The sequence below is a fragment of the Artemia sp. Qi Xiang Cuo genome, chromosome 15, assembly GCF_049724085.1.
Source record: "Artemia sp. Qi Xiang Cuo chromosome 15, ASM4972408v1, whole genome shotgun sequence".
NCBI classification, from domain to species: Eukaryota; Metazoa; Arthropoda; class Branchiopoda; order Anostraca; family Artemiidae; genus Artemia; species Artemia sp. Qi Xiang Cuo.
Genome location: NC_142808.1, coordinates 755,391 through 778,214, shown reverse-complemented (window position 1 = coordinate 778,214; position 22,824 = coordinate 755,391). Strand labels below are relative to the sequence as shown.

The 22,824-nt window shown below is 36.4% G+C and overlaps 1 protein-coding gene across 1 annotated transcript in view; it reads right to left on the bottom strand.

Annotated features, from left to right (window-relative positions):
- LOC148943201 (prolyl 4-hydroxylase subunit alpha-2-like) overlaps nucleotides 1-22,824 on the bottom strand; it is a 95,937-nt gene that overhangs the window by 22,695 nt on the left and 50,418 nt on the right. Inside the window, exons 5-6 of the mRNA XM_089101470.1 lie at nucleotides 11,868-12,055; nucleotides 6,426-6,632 (exon numbers count right to left, since the gene is read on the bottom strand). Coding sequence (XP_088957596.1) covers nucleotides 6,426-6,632; nucleotides 11,868-12,055 — 395 coding nt within the window. The remainder of the gene's footprint in view (nucleotides 1-6,425; nucleotides 6,633-11,867; nucleotides 12,056-22,824) is intronic.

Here is a 22,824-nt window from a genome sequence, read left to right as displayed (position 1 = left end):
GAGCTGTGGTTGCTAGTGGCCAGGCGTATATCTCCCAAGCCATCAGATGATGCTGAAGAGCTACCTTCAGGAGTGACACCTCTATTGACAATAAGGAAATTGTGAAGGCAGATTGCTGTCAGCACAATTTGACAAACTTTTTCTCTCTGGGCTATTATCTCTGTTCTAAATATGCGAAATCTTTGTGATAGAAGCCCAAAACTGTTTTCTATTATCCTCCTGACCGAGTTTAATCGATAATTAAATATCCTCTGTTGATCATTCAGTTTTTTGCCAGGATATGCTCTCATTATGTATGGTTTCAGTGAAAACGCTTCATCACCAATCAAGAAGTGGGGAAAAGCTATATCTGAGCCTGGTAGCAATTTGTTTGCAGGAAACTGTATGCTTCCGTTTTCAATGGCTTTTCCCAAATCTGATCTTGCAAATATGCCACCATCGCTTTCACTGCCATAGGCGCCTACATCAGTAAAGCTGAATTTATAACTGGCATCACAGACAGCCAGTAGTACAAGGCTATGGAAACCTTTGTAGTTGAAGTCCAGAGATCCACCTTCGTTTGGACACTGCATCCTTATGTGCTTCCCATCTATTGCACCTACACAATTTGGAATTTTGTATTTCTTCAGAAAATCGTCTGCAATTTTTTCCATTTGACTTGTTGAGGGTGGTTGCAGGTAAGTTGGTGACAGACTATCAAAAACAGCCTTTAAAGTTTCACTTAGAATTCCACTAACTGTAGAGATTCCCAGACGGAAGTCGTAATGCAATGAAGTCATGGAGGCTCCTGTTGCCAGGTACCTCAAAGTTAGTGCCAGCTTGACTTCAGGAGAAATAGCTCTTCGAAAGTTTGTATCCTGCTTCCGAATTTTATCTTTGACTTGCTCAAATATGTCAAGGTATTCACTTCTTGAAAAACGGGTAAAATTAAAAACTTTTCTTCATCATCACACAGAATCATGTCTTGTAGAAGGTTCAACTGTCCAAATGCATCTCTGTTTTCAGATGTAAAAATAGGTCTGACCCAATAGTCTCTTTTCTTTTTCTTCTTTGGGCTTTTTCCTTTTACACACAAAAGAGCTGCAGAAAGCATCAAAATTTCATCATCAGAGCTGCTTGAGTCTTCACCGTTCCACATATTGCTAGTTCAAAAAAAACCGCCACTGCTGCTGCTGATAGTGACGAAATTATGGATTTTTATGTAGAGGCTTATGGGTTTGTATGTGAAAGTGGACGTAATAGTGTGAAAAGGGCTCCATAACTTAAGAGACGTAACGTAACTTAACGACATAACGTAATTTCTTACGTAGCAATGTGAAAGCACCTTAAGCCTAATTTTCCTAGCCACATAAATTCTCAGGTAGGTTGACTAAGTTTTAGGATTGATATGTGACCACCAAGTTGCCTGAACTGCAATTGGAACTATGAAAAGCCATCTGTATGACTTTGTTGTTTTCTCTATGTATCAGTGGGGTAATGTAATTTCTTGTGTATGACATTTTAGTGGATCATATATTAAATAAGTAAACCAAAAAGTATTCTGTATAACTTTATTCATGTTTCTCTAAAAAAGTCATAGAGAAGTCATAGTGTTTAAAAAGTCATAGAGAAGACTTCATATCATTATCCATGTTTAAAGGAAACACAATATTGCCTATTGTTTTGATTTTATAGTGCTTTGTATATAAGAGTAAATGACAATATTTGTTGCTTAGAGTATAAAGAACCAATGACTTTAATAGGCCTAGTTGCTAGTCAAACAGTGCTCACCCAAGTAATTTGTATTTCTAATATAAAAAAGCATAAAAGGTATATGCTACTATTATATAGTAACTATGAGGTAGATTTATATCAAAATATTCAAGCAAATCACTTAGCCTACTAGGTGTCTTACCTTAGCCTACATAAGGTAGGCTATCAGTGGAAGTCATTAGGTCTGCAAAACTACCAATAGGGTAGCCTATATATTGATGCTTTCTTTTAGAATCATTAATGTTTACCTTTACACTGCTTCATGGTTAAAAGATCCTGGAATGCCAAAAATCCTAGTAACATCAAGATTAGGCCTAGTCTAGCCAAGCTCTTTTCAAAAAGCATTCCTTAAAAGTATTTTTCAAAGAAAAAAGCTCTGCTGAACTAGGTTCCGATTTCTGTTTTACCAGAACATACAAGAAAACAACACTTTCTGAGACTATATGCTGATTTATTTATTTTTTGGTCATTTTCTGCTGTTCTTCTGCTTTTTTAAAAGCGCACGTTCTTTATTTTTGAAATTGGCCACGAACTTGCGTATTGGAATACATTATTTAAACAGGCGATCTTTCTCCTTAAAAAATGAATTATCGGTTTTTCACACTAATTTAAGACGTATATGGCTGTGTAAGCTAGCACTTGACCAATTTAATGAATTAGTTTTCATTTTAGGTGTCCTTGGTACTTTAAGCAATTTCTCTGGAAAACATCTAGCAAATCTTCATCCGCTTTTCGGAGCGTCCATGCTTCAGAGCGATATTTGACCACTGTCAATACTGTAGCTTCTAATATTCTAACCTTGGTTTGCAGACTTATCTTCCTATTCTTCCAAATAAAGTAACGAAAAAACTGGCGTGTTCTCGAATTTTACACAGCGTAAACTTGAGTGAGTGGCGCATAATACACAAGTATCAAAATACCTTCCTCCTACGGAAATAAAAAAAAATCAAATAAAATTCGCAAGTTTGGAAAACCTTATTTTCCAAGGGGGGGGGGGTACTTTCGGAGGGGTATTTTCCGTTGTTTTTTTTTTAGTTAACAAAATTTCCAGATACCTCGCTATTCTTCTGTAATTTTTTAATGACCCTACCTAGAAAGAATTGTTTTTTGACTTTAAACTGTCCAAATACTTTACCTCCCTCCTTATGTGCAAATATGTAGCCCACATTATATATTTACCATATAATCTGTCACTTGTCTTGTCTTGTCTTGCGCTAAGCTGAAAAAAAAACTAACAAATAAACCGGTTTGTTCTGGAGCTCTACACAGCGTAAGCTTGAGTGACTGGCCTATAATACACAGGTACCAAAGCTCCTCCCCCTACGGAAATTAAAAAAATAAAACTCAAATAAAATCCTCAAATTTGGAAAGCCTTATTTTCCACGGGGGAGGGTATTTTTATCAGGGGGGTATTTTCCGGGGGGGGGGGGTAAACGCCGGCCACCTTTGAGAACTTAAGTGGTAAAAATTGTAATTGTGAGCAATAATAGGAAGAAGGTAATAACAACTAGCTAATGATAATCGGCTTCAAGAACGCACCTATATGCCAATAGAAAATGGGGGCCCAATGGGGGTTTCAACCAAGAATAAGCAAAGTCAATTGCAAAATTCGACAATCAACATTATTTGACAGTGAAAAAACCTGGTCCCGTAGAACACTCTGTCTACGCGATATGGGCTTACAAACCAATAGCTGTTTATTAGAACAGAAATAAGCTGACCTTGCTAACCGGAGAAAACTGAGAGTTAATATGATTTGACAGATCTTGAGAAAACCATGTCCCATAAAATACTCTGTCTACGCAATAGGAGGTACGGTAGTTAGCCTCGTAGCTGACACACAGAAAGAAATGAAATGAGTTTGCTAACCAGGGGGGCGTACTCCAAGTGTTTTGTATAATAGCTCTACCTGAGCAATAGTGATGAAGTACTCGGAATCAGGGTTACGACAAGAGTCAGCCTCTTCACCACTTATGGGTGGCCATAGCCCATAAGTCGTGGGCTATGGCCACCCATAATGTTGCACAACACAAATTCAGAATGTTACACAACACAAATTATACAACAGATCGAAACAACTGAAAACAGAACCTTTTTTTTAGTTAATGAACTATTTCTTTTTACTGTATGTAAAGTTTTATCCGTTTTTGAACTTAGAAACAAAATTTTGATATCGAAAGCTGCAGATTTCTGCACGGGGCACCGAGGAGTGGGAGGAAATTGCATTTTGGAAAATTTGAGGGTCAAACGTCTTCCTTGTTGTGAACCAAAAGAATAAGATAATGTTGTTCTCAGAAGTAGACTACAACCTGATCCGTTGTAAACAGCAAGGAGGCAAGAAGTGGGCCAATCCCCCTCCCCTTTCCCCATGCACATAACACAAAAGGCCATTTAGTAAACAGGTTAGCATGCTGTACCTCATTTGAACTTTAATCATGCAAGGACTTTCAATTAGAGGAAGCACAAAATGGCCCCTCTTAATAGCGCTCAACATGCCCCTTCCTTAGATTTTGCGAAATATAGACATGTTGTATCTTTTCTTTTGATCTGATGTCTTTTTATTTAACCTTTGTGATATATCTTTTTCTTTTGTTAACCTAGTAACTATCAACTTTTCCAAAGCTTTTGATCTCCTATTACATCTAGTGGCCTGCCTAAATGTGAAACAAATGAGTGCAAATGCCAAACACTTGACATCGTGCTTAATTTTCTATCCAAAAGGCAACAAAAACATATTTGCTTTACGCGCAGAGGAATGTGACTCAGAGTGGAATAAAATAACCTGCACTGTTCTGCAAGGGACAAAGCTGCAGTAATAACAATTATCAATATAATCAGCTACTTATGGGCGTAAAATAGGGACACATGCTATATTGTAGAAGATTCGTCGCTTTAAACTCGCCTTTCTTTTTTCAAGGGAATGTCCTCACAAAGCAATTCCCCGAAAATTTTCTGATCTACTAAGTTCACAGTGATCCGATTCTATATTGACTATCAACTCTGATAATTCTAGCATACTTAAACTCAATCAACTATAGCCAAACTTCGACCCCCCCCCCTCGCATGGGGTCCCTATCCCTGTTGGGAATTAGGTGAAAATACAAGGTGTCATTTTCTCATATGACTGCACCTTCACTAGCGTATCAATTCTGACCCGTACAGCTAACATATATATGCAAACTCTGTCAAAAGAGTGTCGCTTCGATTGCAACACCCTAACTTTGCTTCAGGCATAACTTTGCTGCGGCCAACCATCCTCGAATACGCCATTCCTGTCATGCGCCCGTCAGAATTAATAACCACCTATGTGATGCAAGAACTAGTGTCAGTCCAGAAACGGGTGACCAGGATAATCCTGAGCAATAGAGGTATTTTCTACCACGATGCCCTGTAAACCTCAAAATCCAAACTTTAGCAGGTGACTTTATCCTGAGGTTCGGCCAAATGCTACTGTCTAACCGTGCTCACCGTGACATTTTACACTCAGAAGCTTGGACAAACAGTCTTATGAGAGAGAAGGCAAAACTTGTGCCTCTGCATAACTCTTTCGTGCCCCTTTTTCGCGTCATTGTATAATGCTGTATCACTTGTTTTGTAGTGCAACATAAAAATTAGCCATTGAGCTATAATCATTTGTGCAAATAAACCCCTCTCACGCTCTTTCTAAAAAGAATAATGCAAGTGTTTTGAATTCAGTATGATTAGAGGCAAAACATAGGGCCGTGGAACCTTCCAAACCCATTCTTTTTTCTCTACCAATTTTTTCGCCAGGCATGTTGGACCTGCGTCTGAAGCAGAGCCACGGACAAGTTTTTAATACCTAGTTGAGGCTCAAAGTGATCCCATGACACAGTCAATTTTCCCCCACCCTTCCCACAGCCAAATTTTTAACAGAAAAGTAGGCATATTGCACCTTGTTTGAGCTGGATTATAGCAAGGGTTTAAATCAGTATGATTTGGGTAATCAAGTTGTAATTAAGAGGTGAGGTGGATGATGAAGTGTTAACTGTCCCACTTTGATTCTGTAACAATACAGACTGAAAGACCTCGGTTATTTAAGGTTAAAAAAAAAAAAAAATGTCGTAAATCCAATTAAGAAAATATACGATGAGACGAATATTTTTAGGGACTTGCGAATAATTTTGCAGAAGACCCTGAAAATGCAGGAAAATTTAAACACGTCCAATTGTCTTACCAGCATTTTCCCCTTATTGCAAATTTATTTGTTATGTTTCGTTTTAATCGTCCCTCTGTTCCCTAATTTGATGTCTTTACCCTCCCTCTTTTTTCACCGTTCCCGCCAAAGCTTTGAAATTGATTTCACCTAAGTTGAACACTTCTGCGATATTTTGGAACCTTAACGGTTTTCCAATAATTTCTCATAGTTTCAATACAAATTAATTATTTCAATTTCTTTTTTTTTACTCCCACCCTAAAAAAAAACTAAAAACTGGTTGTGTCTGGGGCTAAGATCATAGCCTCTTACTCATTTGAAACAGATTTTTTTATAACATAAAAAAACTTTGCAGGCGAAGCATCATGCTTACTCAAAAAAAATGGGGGGGGGGGCTATGTCAAGGAGATGGAAAAGAAGATTTTTTCACCGGGAGTTTAGAAAAATTCTGGGCCATTTATAGAAAATTCTTGAAAATTGAAACGCTGAACTGCCTTACCAGCATCTTTTCTCCCCTACAAAGTCGTTCGTAGTGTTCCGTTTCTTCATCGTCCGTTTGTTCTCTCCAAAGCTTTGGAATAAATTTTGATTTTGCTAATGTCGAGTATTTCTCCTTGTGAATATTTCTAAGATGTTTGTCAATAGGCACAGGGTTTGTTTGCCAGTATGCACCGAGCGGACCGCGACGTTCCAAGGTTTCATCGTGCTTAAAGAAAATACATATTAGACACGTGTACTAGCCATTAACACTGTCTCATAAAAAACAAAAAAAATTATAGATACTTTTCTAGATGGGGAGGGGGGTGATTCAGAGCCGTTTTTAGGTTGGTGACGCCCGGGCAAAAATAAATTACAGCGTCCCCCTTCCGACTAAAATATAAGCAAAATAGCCAAATCAAAGTGAAAAATCTGATCAAAGTGGGCGATACCCCAGCCACTATGCAACACCCCCCCACTTCGGTGCCAAGGGCAGCTTTTCTGGTTGCCCCTCACCCCCCTTTGAAAGGCCCTGTGAGGATTCCTTGTTTGACAAACACATAACAACTTACTCTTTCTTTCAAACTTAAAAAAAAAATCTTTGAAACATATTTCGTATGAAAATCCATGGTAATAAAAAATGGTAAATGATAAGGCACTGGACTTTTGCAGTGACTACAAGCGGTGTTAATCTCCGTTTCTCAACTATACAGCCAGGAAGTGCAAACACTTGTTTGTGATTGGTGGATTGCCATTAACTGAACATTATGGTGAAAATTTTGAGATTAAAAAACTTCAGTTATTGGACCTTTAACTATGCTGAACAGAATGGCTATCTCGATATTTTGGTTGAGTCTGTTTGAAAATTAATAGGCTTGCGAGGGGGGGGGCGGGGGGTTGCCCTCCAATCTGTTTTGACTCTTAAAAAGGCAATAGATTTTTCAAAGTCCATTGAAATGAGCTTCTTCAGAATTTTATACGATAATCCCTTTTTTACGAAGGGCCTTGGTGAAAAAGTTACTACATAACAAAATATAAACAAATAATACATAGTGCCCACATTACTTAGTTAATGCTATTGCGCTGCCTATGATATTGCTTACATGCCCTTTTGAAAACATGCATGCATATATTTTTTATTTTGTCTAGTTGAAAGCCCCCCAAAACATTTCCTGAAAGTTTCAGCCTAATACCGTTAGCCTCACTAGTTACAGTAGTCTTATTAGTACCATTACTAGTATACAGTTACTGCCTATTCATTAGTTCAGAATACGCCAGAGCATATCCCAAAAGTTCCAACTTAATAATATGAGCCGTCTGTGAAATGTTGCTGCTACACTCTTTTGACAATCGATGCTCACCTTAAAGTGTTACCTTACTACCCTTACCTTCAGTAAAAGCACTAGTTGTAGTAGTAGCATTAGTAGCAGTATGCACAGCACATTTGGTTTTTTTCAACATCATCCTCAATACAAGCTGAAAGTTTCAACTTAATACCATAAACCGTTCCTGGGGCATTGCTGTTTCGTCCTTTTGACAGCCTGTATGCACATAGTGTGTTTTTATTTAGTTCAACACTGTTTCAACTTTCCTTGACATTTTCGCCTTAATACTTTTAGTTTTAGTAGCAGTAGGATTAGTAGTATTAGCCTTAGCTTTGATAGCAGTAGCAATAGCAGCAGCAGTAGTAGTAGTCGTAGGATACAATCATTGCCTTTTGGTTAGTTCAACACCCCCCACAACGAGCCTTGCAAGTTTCAACTTTACACACCAAGCAGTATCTAAGATATTGCTGATACGCTCTTTTGACAGCCTGCATGCAGACGGTGTATTGTGATTCAGTTAGTTTCCCCTTGAATATTCCCTCAGAATTTCACCTTCATACCCTTAGCCATAGATGTATTAGTAGTCACAGTAGAAGTAGTAGAGACACTAGCAATACTAGATGTAGGACTAGTAGTAGTATTAACATTAGTAGCACTAATATTACTAGGAGTATTATGCACAAGTTGCCTTTTGGTCACTTGAACTTCCTTTTCATCAAGCCCTGAAAGTTTCAACTTAATGCAACAAACCGTTGTTATGATATTGCTTATAAACCCGTTTGATAACATCTGTGTTCATAGTAAGTTTTAATTTAGTTCAACTTCCCTCTCAACATTTTTTGAAATTTTGATCTTAATGCTCTTAGCCTTAGTAGTAGTTGCATTAGAAGTAGTAGTTCGAATAGTAGTAGTAGTAGCAATTGTAGCTGTATTAGCAGTAGCGTTCTCATATTCTCTTTTTGGTTAAACAATCGACCACCCTCCACATTAAATAAAGGTTCCAACTTAATACACTCATTCATCCCTGAGTACGTACTTCCGACAACCTGCATGCATATAATTAATGTTTTCATTAAGTTATGTTTTACTTAATATAACTTATGTTTTAATCAATAATGTTTCACTTAAATTAAACACTCCCCTCAACATTCTCTGGAAGGTTCACCTGAATGCCATTGGTGCTTTTGGACACTAAAGGTCAACCATGTCCCCTTTCCCAATAAAATACTATATGTAAGCAGGGGCGCATCTCCATAATTTTTATTAGGGGGGGGGGGCAAGAGAGGTCTGCATCCGGATAGTCAAGGGGCATAGGCTATGCAATAACTTTTTCTCCAATTTATTGGGAAGGGGATATTGTTTACTGTATGTAAACAATGGCAAATTGCATAACTTACAGCCCTTACCCTGAGGGCTGTGGAGGGTTGACACCCCACAGAGACATAGTTTTTAGACCTTTAAACTATGTTGAACAAAATGGATATAACAAAATTTGCAATGGATTTGTTCGGAGAATTAATGGGCGTCGAAGGGGGCTGGTCACCATCCAATCACTTCTTTAAAGGGGTACTAGAACTTTCCATTTCTAACTGAATGAGGTCCTTCTGAAGTTCCTATGACAACTTCTATACGAAGTGCCTTGGTAAAAAAAAAAATAAAACAATAGATTGTGCCCACTTCGCTCTTTACTTGGGCAGCGTTATTGCTCTGCCTCTGATTTCATGGTACACTGCAAGTTTTCTATTATTAAAGCCAAAATAGTCACAGTATTGAGTGACAGGCTGTATACATATATTATAAACCATTTATTTCTACTCCATAGACTAACGATTCCGTGTGAATTTTGTTCAACTTGGTTCTAGACATAATAAAAGCATGATGTATGGTGTAAAATATCCTATAAAATTAATTTTAACATTTTTATTTTAGACTCAAATTCTTCTTCGTGTCTTTGGGCATCAGGTTATCATAGTAGGGTAATATAAGACTTAAAAAAAATAATTAGAGCATGAAATGAGTGGCAACTTCCCGTGGACTTGGCTTGGTACCGGCCAGAGCCGTAACTAGCCGTTATTTTTTTTAGGGGGGGAATAGATTTTACTGACTGTCTGGTCATTTTTGCCAGCTGTTTTTGGGTATGTTACTGTAAAAATTACTTCATAAAAAAAGAAAAATATGCATCCTTGATCTTTGTTCTAAAAAAAACAAACATCCACATTTTTGTAGATAAGAGCTTAAAACCTTCACAAGAGGGTTCTCTAATATACTGCATCTAATAGTGTTATTTTCTTTAGGACACTTGCCTTTTGGAATGTTTCCCCTATTTTTCAGATCTGGCGAATTTCCTCAGGCTAATGCCGTTTAGTGTGTAACATCAAACTTAATGCACTTGATATATTTGGAATCAGCATAAAAAACTATTCCTTTTGATGCATTAATAGTTTACAAAATTCCTTTTTACAGAGTTTTGGCTACTAGTGGACCATGTCGCTCCTCACTTCCACACTTTATCTTGATTCTACACCATATATTTTACATGTATTTTGCAATATAGATTGAACTTCAATAACCCCTTCTTTGTTTTATTGTTTTCAAGGCCGTATCCAGGGGAGGGGGTATAGGGGATTTAACCTCCCCCCAGAAATTTTTTGTCTGACTCGGAGAAACGTAAAAAAATGAATAAAAACAAATTGTTGATGCATTTTTTAAGTTTTTTTTGTAAGCACCCCCCCCCCCCAAAAAAAAAAACTTTTGCAAACCCCTTGTTCTGACAAACCCCCTGGTCTGACAAAAACTCTAAGCAAACTCAAGCGCTGTGACATAAGGCTCTACAAAGTAAGGTTTGGTTGAACGTGTTCCAGCGTATTCCCCCCCCCCCAAAAAAAAAAAAAAAACCTCGGCTAATCCACCCCCTTTAGGAGAATTCTCCCCAAATATAAAGCTAAGTAGCCAAAGGGAAATTAAGACGAATAAAAACAATCAGGGTCATTTTTAGGATTTTTTCGGGGGGGGATACGCTGGAACCCGTTCAACTAAACCTTACTTTGTAGAGGCTAATTTCACAACGCTCGAGTTTGTTAGGAGTTTTTGTCGGAAAAATAACAGACTGTTACTCTTACGGATCAGAGAACTTTTGAACTGGCGAATTTGGGCGAGCTCTGCTGAACTGAATCTCACTATGCAGATATTTGTGTCGCAAAGCTAGAGTTCTTTTTAAACTTTTTATCTAAAAATTGAAGACTTAATACTGTTAAACTAAATACCCAAAGAATATAACAGTTGTAATTTGCTGGATAATACCTTGTCATTAATAAGCTCCTTAAAATTAGATTTCTTACGGTTTTCTGGGGGGTTTGATCCTCCTGTTCAAACATGTGAAAAATCACACACAACTAAGCCGCTGATGTCGCTGCTTCCTGCTCTTGACGAATCTGACATTATATAGTTTCCAAGAAGTTTACTGTTGGAGGTACAATACTCGTTTCGGTTTTAGGGGTGTACTCCCCCCCCCCCCGCGGAAATAACTTCCGCGGGTACAAAAGAAACTTTAAAAAACGCATCAAAAATGGGAAATTGATATCTGATCCCTTATGATTTCTGGGAATATATCTGGTCTACGCTGTTATTATGAAAGTAAAGAGAAACATTAAACTTCAAAATGAGCAGAGCTTATTCCGTATAGGATGGGGACTGCCCCTTACTCATCCACACCTCCACCTCATGGTCACAGAAACTTCGGAGGGTGCTCGTTAGATCAGAAACTGAGAGTTCAAGTCCTTTTTTTAAGTCAAAAGGTATTGGAGACCAGCCAGCCGCGGGGGAGAAGGAGTATTTTCCGGGGGAAAATTTTCCACGGGAGGATATTTTCCGTAGGAGCAACTCTCCTGGGGCCACCCTCGCTTCATACCTTTTTACACTTACTCAACAAAAGGCAGTTAAGCAAACATTGATTTATCTAGGAAAATACGCAAAATTTTGAAAATATAACAGGAATCATTTGTCACATCTTGACAAACACATTTTTAATATTACTTGATTACTTTACTAATTCGGTAATCAAGTAATTTACTAATTCGGAATGATTCCATTACTAATTTTCAATGCTATCCATTACTCTACTTTGTGGATAAGATACATACCACTCTAACAGCCATATCTAAGAATGAAAATATTTCTGATTTGTCCAAATTGTCATCTCCAGACTCTACTTTTGAAATGGCAGCTTCAGCCCACTGAACAGCAGTGTCAAAATAGCCTCGATTAAATGCATGCTTTCCTAGGAAGAGGCAGTCACGGGCACCAAGATCTTGCTGACTCTGAAAGTAATCTAAAAAAGAGACATCTCAGGCAGGATAGTACAGTCACTCTTGCAAAGCAGAAAGCAGTGTTGTTTGTTCTATATAAAAAAAAATAGTAACTTAAAAGAGGCCAATAGCCTGAAGATGCTAAGCGTTCAATTCGAAATAAGACCAATTCTTCAGTATGGCGCAGAGGTAAGGAGGATTAACTCCACTAAGTAATAGAGTCCATTCAGCTCCAGTTCCTTTGGCAAAGATGTGGCCCGCAGAAACAACCCACAATATCGTCGTAAAGGGAACTTTAGCTTATTTTTATTGAGAAACTCACGTGTACACGATGGATCAATTTTGGCTAAGGATTATTACATTATCTGGGCCATAGGTCAGTCAAGGCTGCATATGAAGAACTGCTAAGGATGGATGACTAATGCCTAATATAAATTTTTCTTTTTTGGGGAGGGGGGGGGGAATTAACGACTAGGCCAGAAGACCTAAAGCCTCAGTGTTGGGTTGCTGGCACGAGTGCTTCGACCAATTTAGTTTTCTATAGAACTATTAAAGAGAGTGTTGGTGAAGAACATTATTTTAAGTTGAAATTACCATTTTAGTATTTAAGAATTTGAATGCAGGTGCGAGTCAACGGGCTACCATTGTCCACTTGGAGAGATCTTGATTTTCCAGAAAGAATACGAAATTACCCACTTTTGAGGGATGGATTGGGAGATTTTCTTTTAGGAGCAATGTCAATTTAAGGGCCGATTTTTCAATAGTGGTAATGATGAGCTTCAGTCCGGCATCCTCAAATCATCCTCTCCTAAATACAATGTCAATAGCAGTGTTACAAACGCGGTACAATTGCACTATTTTTGGTACAACTTAGAGGTCCTGGTACGTTTGTAAATGACATGGTACAATCCAGAAGTAGCATGTAATAACAGTAGTAAGAGAGATGCTGATTTCAATTACACATGAAAAAATACATTGAATTGCGCATAAGGTTTCAAAAATACATGAAAAAATACATTGGAATTGGGCAAGGAAAACCCATGCGTGGGACACTGTATTTACGCGTGAACATTTTAAAGGTTGGCCCACTAAAGTCGAGGTTTTTTTTTAAACTTGGCAAAGTATAATGTAGTCAAGCATATTATGCTCGTAATAATATAATTTAAAGCAAACAGGTTTTTTTTCTTCTGTTTTTGTTGTCAATTGCACAATGAATGTACGTCATGAATTCACGTGTACATTCTTAAGAAAAAAAAAAAAAAAAAAAAAAAAAAAAAAAAACACCAATCTAGTTTCGTATGTATTATTGTCTTATGGAGTACCGTTAGTAAAAACATCTCTGATTGATCATTTAATGTGGCGTTGCATTAGAAATCAGTCCACTCGATTTATACTATAGATATGGTGGGTATAGTCAGTTTTATTGTTTCAATGAGAGTGAGCATTTGACATTTTTGCAAAAAGAGATAAGGAGTTTCCAAATTGGATTCTGCGAACGATATTGATTAAGATTTTGAATAATAGGAATGTGAATGATTCTAATTAGTGATTGGATTGTATGACGGTGGAGAAAGAAAGGATTAAACTGATTAACAGTTAAAGTAACCCCGAAGGGGTTGTTAACTTAGGTAATTTGTTACTTGACCTAGCTTTACCTCTCCGATGTGGTCTGTATAATACACAAGTAACGTTTGAAAAGCATTGTTAATTTAAAATTGGATCTAACGTTCCCTTCGTCCCCCCATTTCTGCGGGGCAGGGGAGGGTAGGAGTGGGGGAGGGGGAGTCAATTTTGGAGGTAACACATTCTAAATGAGAAATCGTAAAATACCCGACACAATGAACAAGTCCCAATATGGCAAGTATTTAGTTAATATAATGCTTGGAAGAGAAATTAAGCTTTGAGAGGGGTGTAAAAATGGTACTTATTTAATATCCCGGTAAACATACGACTAGAAATGCTTCAGGAGAAATAGACTATTGCTTCTTTCTGAACTAATCAATATTCCTTGACAAATATATTTTTTTTTACTGTATTGCTATTATTCAAAACATTGCATTGTCTATGCCACATCAAACTAGCGAATAATTATCGTGGCTTTTTAGGTGTTCAATTTTTTTTTCAGTGTAATTAATAACATAAAAAAAATTATGAAATTTAGATTTGGCTAAGCTCTATTTTGACTACTTTATATGAAGTATGTTTACCGGGATATTAAATAAGTACCATTTTTACACCCCCCCTCAAAACTTAATTTCTCTTCCAAGCATTATATTAACTAAATACTTGCCATATCGGGACTTGTTCATTGTCTCGGGTATTTTACGATTTCTCATTGGCCACTGTCCTAATTTGGTTTTAGTGTGTGCCCCATTGTTTTTGTTTTAGTTCCATTGTAACTGAATCCCCGAGTAAGAGAACCCCGAGCAACTGAACCCCCAAGCATCTGAACCCTTGTGCAAGTGAGCCCTCTTTCAAACAATTCTGAGTGTAGCCTACTATTCTTTAATTAGCAGCATGGTACATTTTGTTTAAATACTTATTTTTTCATTTTCCGGATTCAAGATTTTTATTTAACACAAATGAATAGACAAGCTGAAGTACATAAAACGAGCCAACATAGAGCTACGATCGCAATGAACGCTACTTGTTATCAGAAAAAAATGTCAATTGCCAAAAAAAAAACATGTTATGATGAAAGTGCTTCAAAAAGCCATCTGGCTGCGTCATATAATCTCAACTATACTCTCAAAACGTGTTTTTTCACTCTATAGGTATATAATATAAAAGGATTTCTCGCTTTTTGCAATGTAATCGTCAAACCAGACTGTATATTCATGCCTCAGGCTTGTAGTCGTGAAAATACACTGTATATTCATGCAATCGTGAAGACTAATAGCAATAAAGTAAAAATAAAAAAATATTTGTCAAGGAATTGCGATTAGTTCAGAACAAAGCAATAGTCTATTTCTCCTCAAGCATTTCTAGTCGTATGTTTACCGGGATATTAAATAAGTACTATTTTTACACCCCCTCAAAACTTAATTTCCCCCTTTTTAGCATTATTTTCACTAAATACTTGCCCCCACCCACTCCCCAGACATTTGAGAAAGAAGCAATAGTATATTTTTTCCTGAAGCATTTCAAGTCAAATGTTTACTGGGGTATTAAATAAGTAGCATTTTTACACCTTCCTCAAAACTTAATTTCCCCCTTCCTAGCTTTATTTTAACTGAATACTTGACCCCAACCCCCGCACGTCATATAAAGTAGTCAAAATAGAGCTTAGCCAAATCTAAATTTCATCATTTTTTTATGTTATTAATTACACTGAAAAAAAATTGAACACCTAAAAAGCCACGATAATTATTTGCTAGTTTGATGTGGCATAGACAATGCAATGTTTTGAATAATAGCAATACAGTAAAAATAAAAAAAATATTTGTCAAGGAATATTGATTAGTTCAGAAAGAAGCAATAGTCTATTTCTCCTCAAGCATTTCTAGTCGTATGTTTACCGGGATATTAAATAAGTACCATTTTTACACCTCCCCTCAAAACTTAATTTCCCCCTTTTTAGCATTATTTTCACTAAATACTTGCCCCCACCTATTCCCCAGACAGTTCAGAAAGAAGCAATAGTCTATTTCTCCTGAAGCATTTCAAGTCAAATGTTTACCGGGGTATTAAATAAGTAGCATTTTTACACCTCCCTCAAAACTTAATTTCCCCCTTCCTAGCTTTATTTTAATTGAATACTTGCCCCCACCCCCTCACTTCATATAAAGTAGTCAAAATAGAGCTTAGCCAAATCTAAATTTCATCATTTTTTTATGTTATTAATTACACTGAAAAAAAAAATTGAACACCTAAAAAGCCACGATAATTATTCGCTAGTTTGATGTGGCATAGACAATGCAATGCTTTGAATAATAGCAATACAGTAAAAATAAAAAAAACATTTGTCAAGGAATATTGATTAGTTCAGAATCCAGACTTGATTAGTCTAATCAGAATTGATTAGTTAATGGTACTCCATAAGAAAATAATAGATACGAAACTAGATTGGTGTTTTTTTTTTTTTTTTTTTTTTTTTTTTTTTTTTTTAAGAATGTACACGTGAATTCATGACGTACATTCATTGTGCAATTGACAACAAAAACAGAAAAAAAACCTGTTTGCTTTAAACTATATTATTACGAGCAAAACATGCTTGACTACAATAAACTTTGCCAAGTTTAAAAAAAAAAACTCGACTTCAGTAGGCCAACCTTTAAAATGTTCACGTGGAGATACAGTGTCCCACGCATGGGTTTTCCTTGCCCAATTCTAATGTATTTTTTCATGTATTTTTGAAACCTTATGCGCAATTCAATGTGCGTGTAAGTTTTTGTGTGTGTGTAAGTTTTTTTGTGTGTGTAAGTTTTTTTTGTGTTTAAGTTTTTTTTGTGTGTGTAAGTTTTTGTGTGTGTGTTTAAGTTTTTGTGTGTTTGTTTGTGTGTGTGTTTTTAGGGGTGGGCATTTAGGGTTCTCCTACATGCTGAGCCTGAAAGTGGGTTCCCTGACATGCTGAATCTGAAAGTGTGGTTTTCGTGGCGTTGAACTAATCTAAAGAATAAAGATGGTTGTGGCTTAAGATGTTTATTGCTTAAACATATTAAAAAAACATTTAAAAAAATATATTCGAGAACCACTAATGCTGATAGATCATTTGAATTCACTGTATATTGACCTTGATTGGTTGCAAAGTGAGGGTTACATTAAATTCATTGTGAGATTACGTTACAAAACTTGTCAAGCATATCAATAATGAGATTTATCGTAAAATGATATATGAGAGCTCTTCCAGCCCGATTTTCGATGTTTAAAATCCATTCCATAGAATAACCTCTTAAATGGCCACTTTTTCTCGTCTCTTAGGTCATCTTCATCATAATATTCACTGTTATATCTTGCACTAGGCACATTTTTCTTTGAGTTTTCATCACTGTCTTTTATACTATATTTTGAGATAATTCTGTAGAGATACTCTTTATCACGTCTCTTCTTTCGGTCTTCCTCTTCCTTTTCTTTCACATTTAATCTTGTTTTATGCGAGCTTACTTGCAATCTGTATAAATTTCTCTCCATATCATGTATGATTCTTCTCCTCATTTCCTCCAGATTCTTCTCGTCTATCCCTATGTCCACACTGTCTAAGCATGTTGTAGTAGATTCCTTAGAATTCTCAAATTCATGATAATGTCCTTTACATATTGAACAGTCACAAAAAAATGATATTTCTAACTCGACATGATCAATCAAAGGGTCAGGTATTTCATGATGAGTGGCAGATTGCGTGGGCATTCACGGCTTGGAAGGGGAGAGATGAAGTGTGGATGGGCTATGCATCGTCGACCATTTTAGTGGTGTTGTATTATCATTTCTTACCCTTTTCATTGGGTCTGTCAACTCGGGAATTTCCTAGAAAAGAAGAAAAAATTTAGTATAAAATAATGACTCCCTAAGAGAACCATCAGTCCTCATCAATAGTATGCACAAGAATAAGTTTTTAAAATTTAAATTAAAAGTGTCATTCTATTTTTCTGATATGATTTAGATGAAAAACAAAAAAAAAGTTGAAAAAAAGTTAAAAAAAAACTGTCAGAAAAAAAGTTAAAAAAACAAAAAATTGGTCACTACAAACATTATTTTTCTAATAGTAAAAGTTGCGACACACATATCTATATCATTCCCATTTTGAAGTTGGAAAATATCAAATATGAAATTTTTGTGTTTTAAGTGTGTTTCATGACATTCTAAGAGATGTAAAAAAAGTTAAAAAAAAATATAAAAAAAGGGAGGGGGAGGGAGGGGGTTGGAGGGTGGGGGTTGGAGGAAGGGGGTTGGAGGGATGGGGGTGGACGATTGTGGCACTTTGGGCCGGTGGGGAACGAATGTGGGGCCCGTGGGGAATGAATGTGGGGCCGGTGGGGAATGAATGTCTGGAAGTTTGGGCCGGAATAAAAAATAGGTATGATTTAACTCATGTGCTAAGCTCGCAAGCCATTTAAATACAGTGTTTAAATACTTTTTTTCTTGTTTTGATATTGCTCTTTACCGACTGCTGGAGATCCAGGTTCAAAAAATATTTAACAATCTGTTAACTATAATAAGGTCTGTATAAATTTTAATAGAATTAATTTATTTACCCACTATGAATATAAATGAATAACTTACTTCTTGCGTGTAGCTTTTGACAATACTCCTTTTATTTGAATGCATCATTATATTTCAAATGACAATTCTGAACTGAGAAGATAACAAATTGTCAGAGTTTTTAGATCCGTATTCAAGGTCAAACATAAGTCAATCACGCCTAACAAATTAAAGAGAGCAGACAGATAGGAAGTTACTATAGTATAAAGGAATCATCACGCTCTTTGAACAGAGCACGAATTTTCACGGTGGTTGAATTCCGGTCATTACACTGTCTGCTTGTATGGCGGGTGTACTGTGCGCTACTTATCATTATAAATATATGGTGGTACTGCCCTCTACTTACCATTATAGCTATATGGGGGGACACTCTGCTCTCAACCATTATATACATACTACTAGTGTCCTCCTCAAAAACATATTTTCTATCTGTAAATCAACTACGGTTAACAATTTGGCTATATCAATATTTTTATTGTATGTTTTTGGGGGAGTGATGGGGGTGGGGGGGGGGGGGCTAGTTGCCCTCCAATCACTTTCGACTATTAAAAAGGGTACTAACCCTTCGAATTTCAATTGAATGAGCCTGTTTTGAAGTTTCTACGACAACGCCTTCTATAAAAACCTTATAAGTCCCCAGGGCATAACTTAAAACCCTTGGCCTGAGGGTCGTGGGGGAGTGTCCTCCTCGAAAACGTATTTTCTAACTCGAAATCAACTACGCTGAACAAAATGGCTATCTTAAAATTTTGATTGGATGTTTTTGGGGGAATGATGGGCATGGGGGGGCTAGTTGCCCTCCAATCACTTTCGGCTATTAAAAATGGCACTAGAACTCTCAACTTCCAATCGGATGAGCCCCTTTTGAAGTTTCTATGATGGCTCCTTCCATATGAAGTGCCCAGCTCTAAAGGAAAAAAAATACATAGTACATTGTGCCAACATCGTTCTTATATGCCCTCAGGGCTTAACTTAAAACCCTTGCCCCCAGGGGTTCTGGGGGATTATCCTCCTCAAAAACATTTTTTCTATTTGGAAATAAACTCCGCTTAACAAAATGGCTATCTCAAATTTTTTATTGGATTTTTTTGGGGGAATGTGGGGGGTGGGGGGGGGGGGGCTAGTTGCCCTCCAATCACTTTCGACTATTAAAAAGGGCACTAGCCACTCCAATGTCCAATCAAATGAGCCTTTTTCGAAGTTTCTACGACAACTCCTTACGAAGTGCCCGGGTGGAGAAAAAAACACATTGTGCCCACATCGTTCTTTACTTATCGTACTTTACGTATCGCAAGACGACACTACTTTTCCATTAAGCCAGTATCTACGGGGGGTGGGTGGTTACTGGGATGGACTCCCTCTTCTGAAGTTTTGTCTGAATCGTAAACAACTAACAAAATGCTATAAAAAATTTGACACATTTTTTTGTTGAAATCTAAAATCAAACATTAATACTGCTTTATCTTTATGACTTCACGGAAGTTCAGCGGAAGCTCCTTTCATGGCGGGAGTGTTCGCTGAAGCTAAGGTTTTTTTGGTACTTATGTATTCAACGCTAATGCAACAAAATAGGATAAATATATAATAGTTTAAAAAAAATTTGGGCTATATATTTGCACATTAAGGGTTGGGGGGGCGGGGTAAAGTATAGCATATATTAGATACGTAACCTACCCCAGGTACCTCCCCCCCCCATAGATCCCAAAAAACAACAGTTTAAATATTGTTAACGCAATGAAAACCACGCCTTGCATTGCATTACTCTATAGCGGTCTCTTGAATGGGTGGGTTTCTCGTGATTGGTTTTCAAAAGAGTACGTTTAATACATAAGTACCGTTTTTTAATGGTGGTTTTTAGTTTGAGCTTCATGGAGTTGCTTTTTTTATCATGTATTATATCTTATAGTGATTTCTTTATTTTTCCTTATATTTCGCTGCGGACAGCTATTGGCAGCGTTGCCAAAATATTCGCTTGGATTTTATTTAAATCATTTGTCTTTGGATACAGTCTTTACTCCATCTAAATTATTGCTTCTGACTTTAAAGATTAAAAAAAAAGATAACAAACAAAGGAGGTCCCAGATAATTATTTAATTATTATTAATTATTTGGAAATTATTGATAATTATATAGTTATTATTTACTTTTTTTTATTTTTCTTAGAGATAAACGACTTCCTTGAATCATCTGTTACAGTGTACAATAATTACTATCGGTTATTTTGCTATTTCACTTTTTTCTCACAATCTTTATGTCAGAGAATTGTACTAGACGCGAACTGAACTTTTAAATTAAAGTTCTATTGAATGATATGTTTTTATTAGAAGCTAAACTTGAACTTTAATCTTATCACAGATAAATACTTCAAGAGTAGATTAGATTATGCAAACTAAGGTCAATACAATTTCCTACATTGTTTGGCCTTGAACTAAATATCAAAAAACTGAAGTAGCAACTGCCCAAGAGTCTAGCAATTGAATAATAACCATGCTATTCAAAACATGTGGTCGGAAGTTTTGATAACGGAAGTTATTAAAAAGTAATAGTAATAATAACATTTCAATACTCTTAAGGCCCGAGAAAATTATACATGTAGTACTAAAACAAGTAGCAAAAAAAATTGAAAAATAAAAAAAAATGCTAAATTCGAAATTACTGATTAAAATCAAAGGTTTAAAATTATCAGAGATTTATCAGAATACAGAATGAAGCCTTTTTGTGAAATTACCAATGCTAAATGCACTGAGAAGTTGATAGTAGTTGACTAGATTGACATTAGTTGATATGAGTGACAAGCTGACAGAAGCTAGTCATTTCCTGCCGCCTTAAGAAGTGATTTTTGGATAAGCTTATTCCCCCGAGGAAAATAAGGCTTTCCACATTGGAGAATTTTGTTCGTGTGTTTTTTTGTTTTTTTCATAGGGGGAAGGAATTTTGGTACTGGTATATTATACGCCGCTTACTCACGTTTACGTTGCGTAGAACTTGAGGACAAACCTGTTTCTTCGTTCGTTTCTTTCAGCTTAGCGTGAGCAAGACAAAAACAAGTGATAGAATAGATGGCAAATATATAATTTGGGCTATATATTTGCACATAAGTGAGGGAGAGGGGGGATAAAACATTTGGACAGTAAACTTGAGTGAGTGGGGTATAATACACAAGTACCAAAATTCCTTCCCCCTACGGAAAATAAAAGAAAAAGAAAATTCAAATAAAATTCTCAATGTTGATACCCGGTTCCTGGAACCAAACGCGCATAAATAGTGGGTGCTCTAATCTGCGGAAAAAATGGCTCTGGAGAGAATCTTTTAATCAAAGGCGGTTTTAGGGGGGAGGACTGAGGGGGCAGTTGCCCCGGGATAAAAAATTTTAGGGCCACGAAATCCTAAATAAATACTCTAACGGTTATAACCGTTTTGTAATTTTAGACATTTTATTTTTAATAAATGAAGTAAAGGGAGCAGTTGGCAGCAAGCATAACCAAATTGAATCCGATATTTTTTTATCACCATTCCTTGAAAATAAAAATAAGAAGATCGAATTTAGCTAATTTTAATATTTTTATGGTATTTTTGATTTAAATTTGGTTAATAAATGAAAATTTTGTTCAAATTTGGCCTGAAAATTTTTGGGGAGACAGGGGGAGAGGGGTACTAATCAATATTTCGTACGGGGCGCAAGAGAGGCCACAACCACCACTGCGATTATTCTGCTTTCCGCAGAAACAATGCCATTTCCTTCATTCCAAAGACAAATCCAAGTCGTCCAAGATGGGTTTAAGTTAAGTTTTTTCTACCCATATGGAGAATGTCCATATTTGCCTTCTTTTCCAGGCGCACAGATTGAAAACTCTTGCGTGATAGTACTTCAAATATGGTACATACACCTACATTTCGGACAAAACGTTGGCCATAGGTAGGGCGAGGATGTTGAATGGTCCACGGGTCCAATATAGCTTTTAATGATCCAGATTGAAAACCATTGGATGATTCATTTTCAAACGAGGGGCCCCAAATCTCTTTCGATTAAAATCTGTCAGCTGAGTGGGCAATGGAGGTAGTTTTATCTGCAGTTTTTTTCAGGGGGCAATAGATAGATAGATTTATTTTCCATATATCAGTAAAATAATTACATAACAATCTACAAATCCCCACAAAGGCTCCATGGCCTGTAGGAGGGGGATTATGGAAAGATCAAATAAACATTAAACATTTAAACGCTTAAGATTTAAACAATATAAACATAACATTAATATTTAAACATATAAACATAAGCATTTTAACTTTTAACATTTAAAGCATTTGCTTAAAAAAAAAAAAAAAAAAAAAAAAAAAAAAAAAAAAAGAAGAAAAGGAGAGTTCACTAAATAAGCTTTATCAAACTACAGTGAATCACAACATATATATATTTAAAAAAAAATTAAATGAAAAAAACTATTGGCAGCAGGCAAAAGTAAAGAAAATTAATCACATGAAAACAAATATTTTTTTACTTACTAAAACTGACCCTTGAGGGACCCCCTGGTCAACACTTGATGGTGAGCGAAAAAGTGGATCAACAGAAATTATTCTACCAAACAAGAAAGACTTGAAC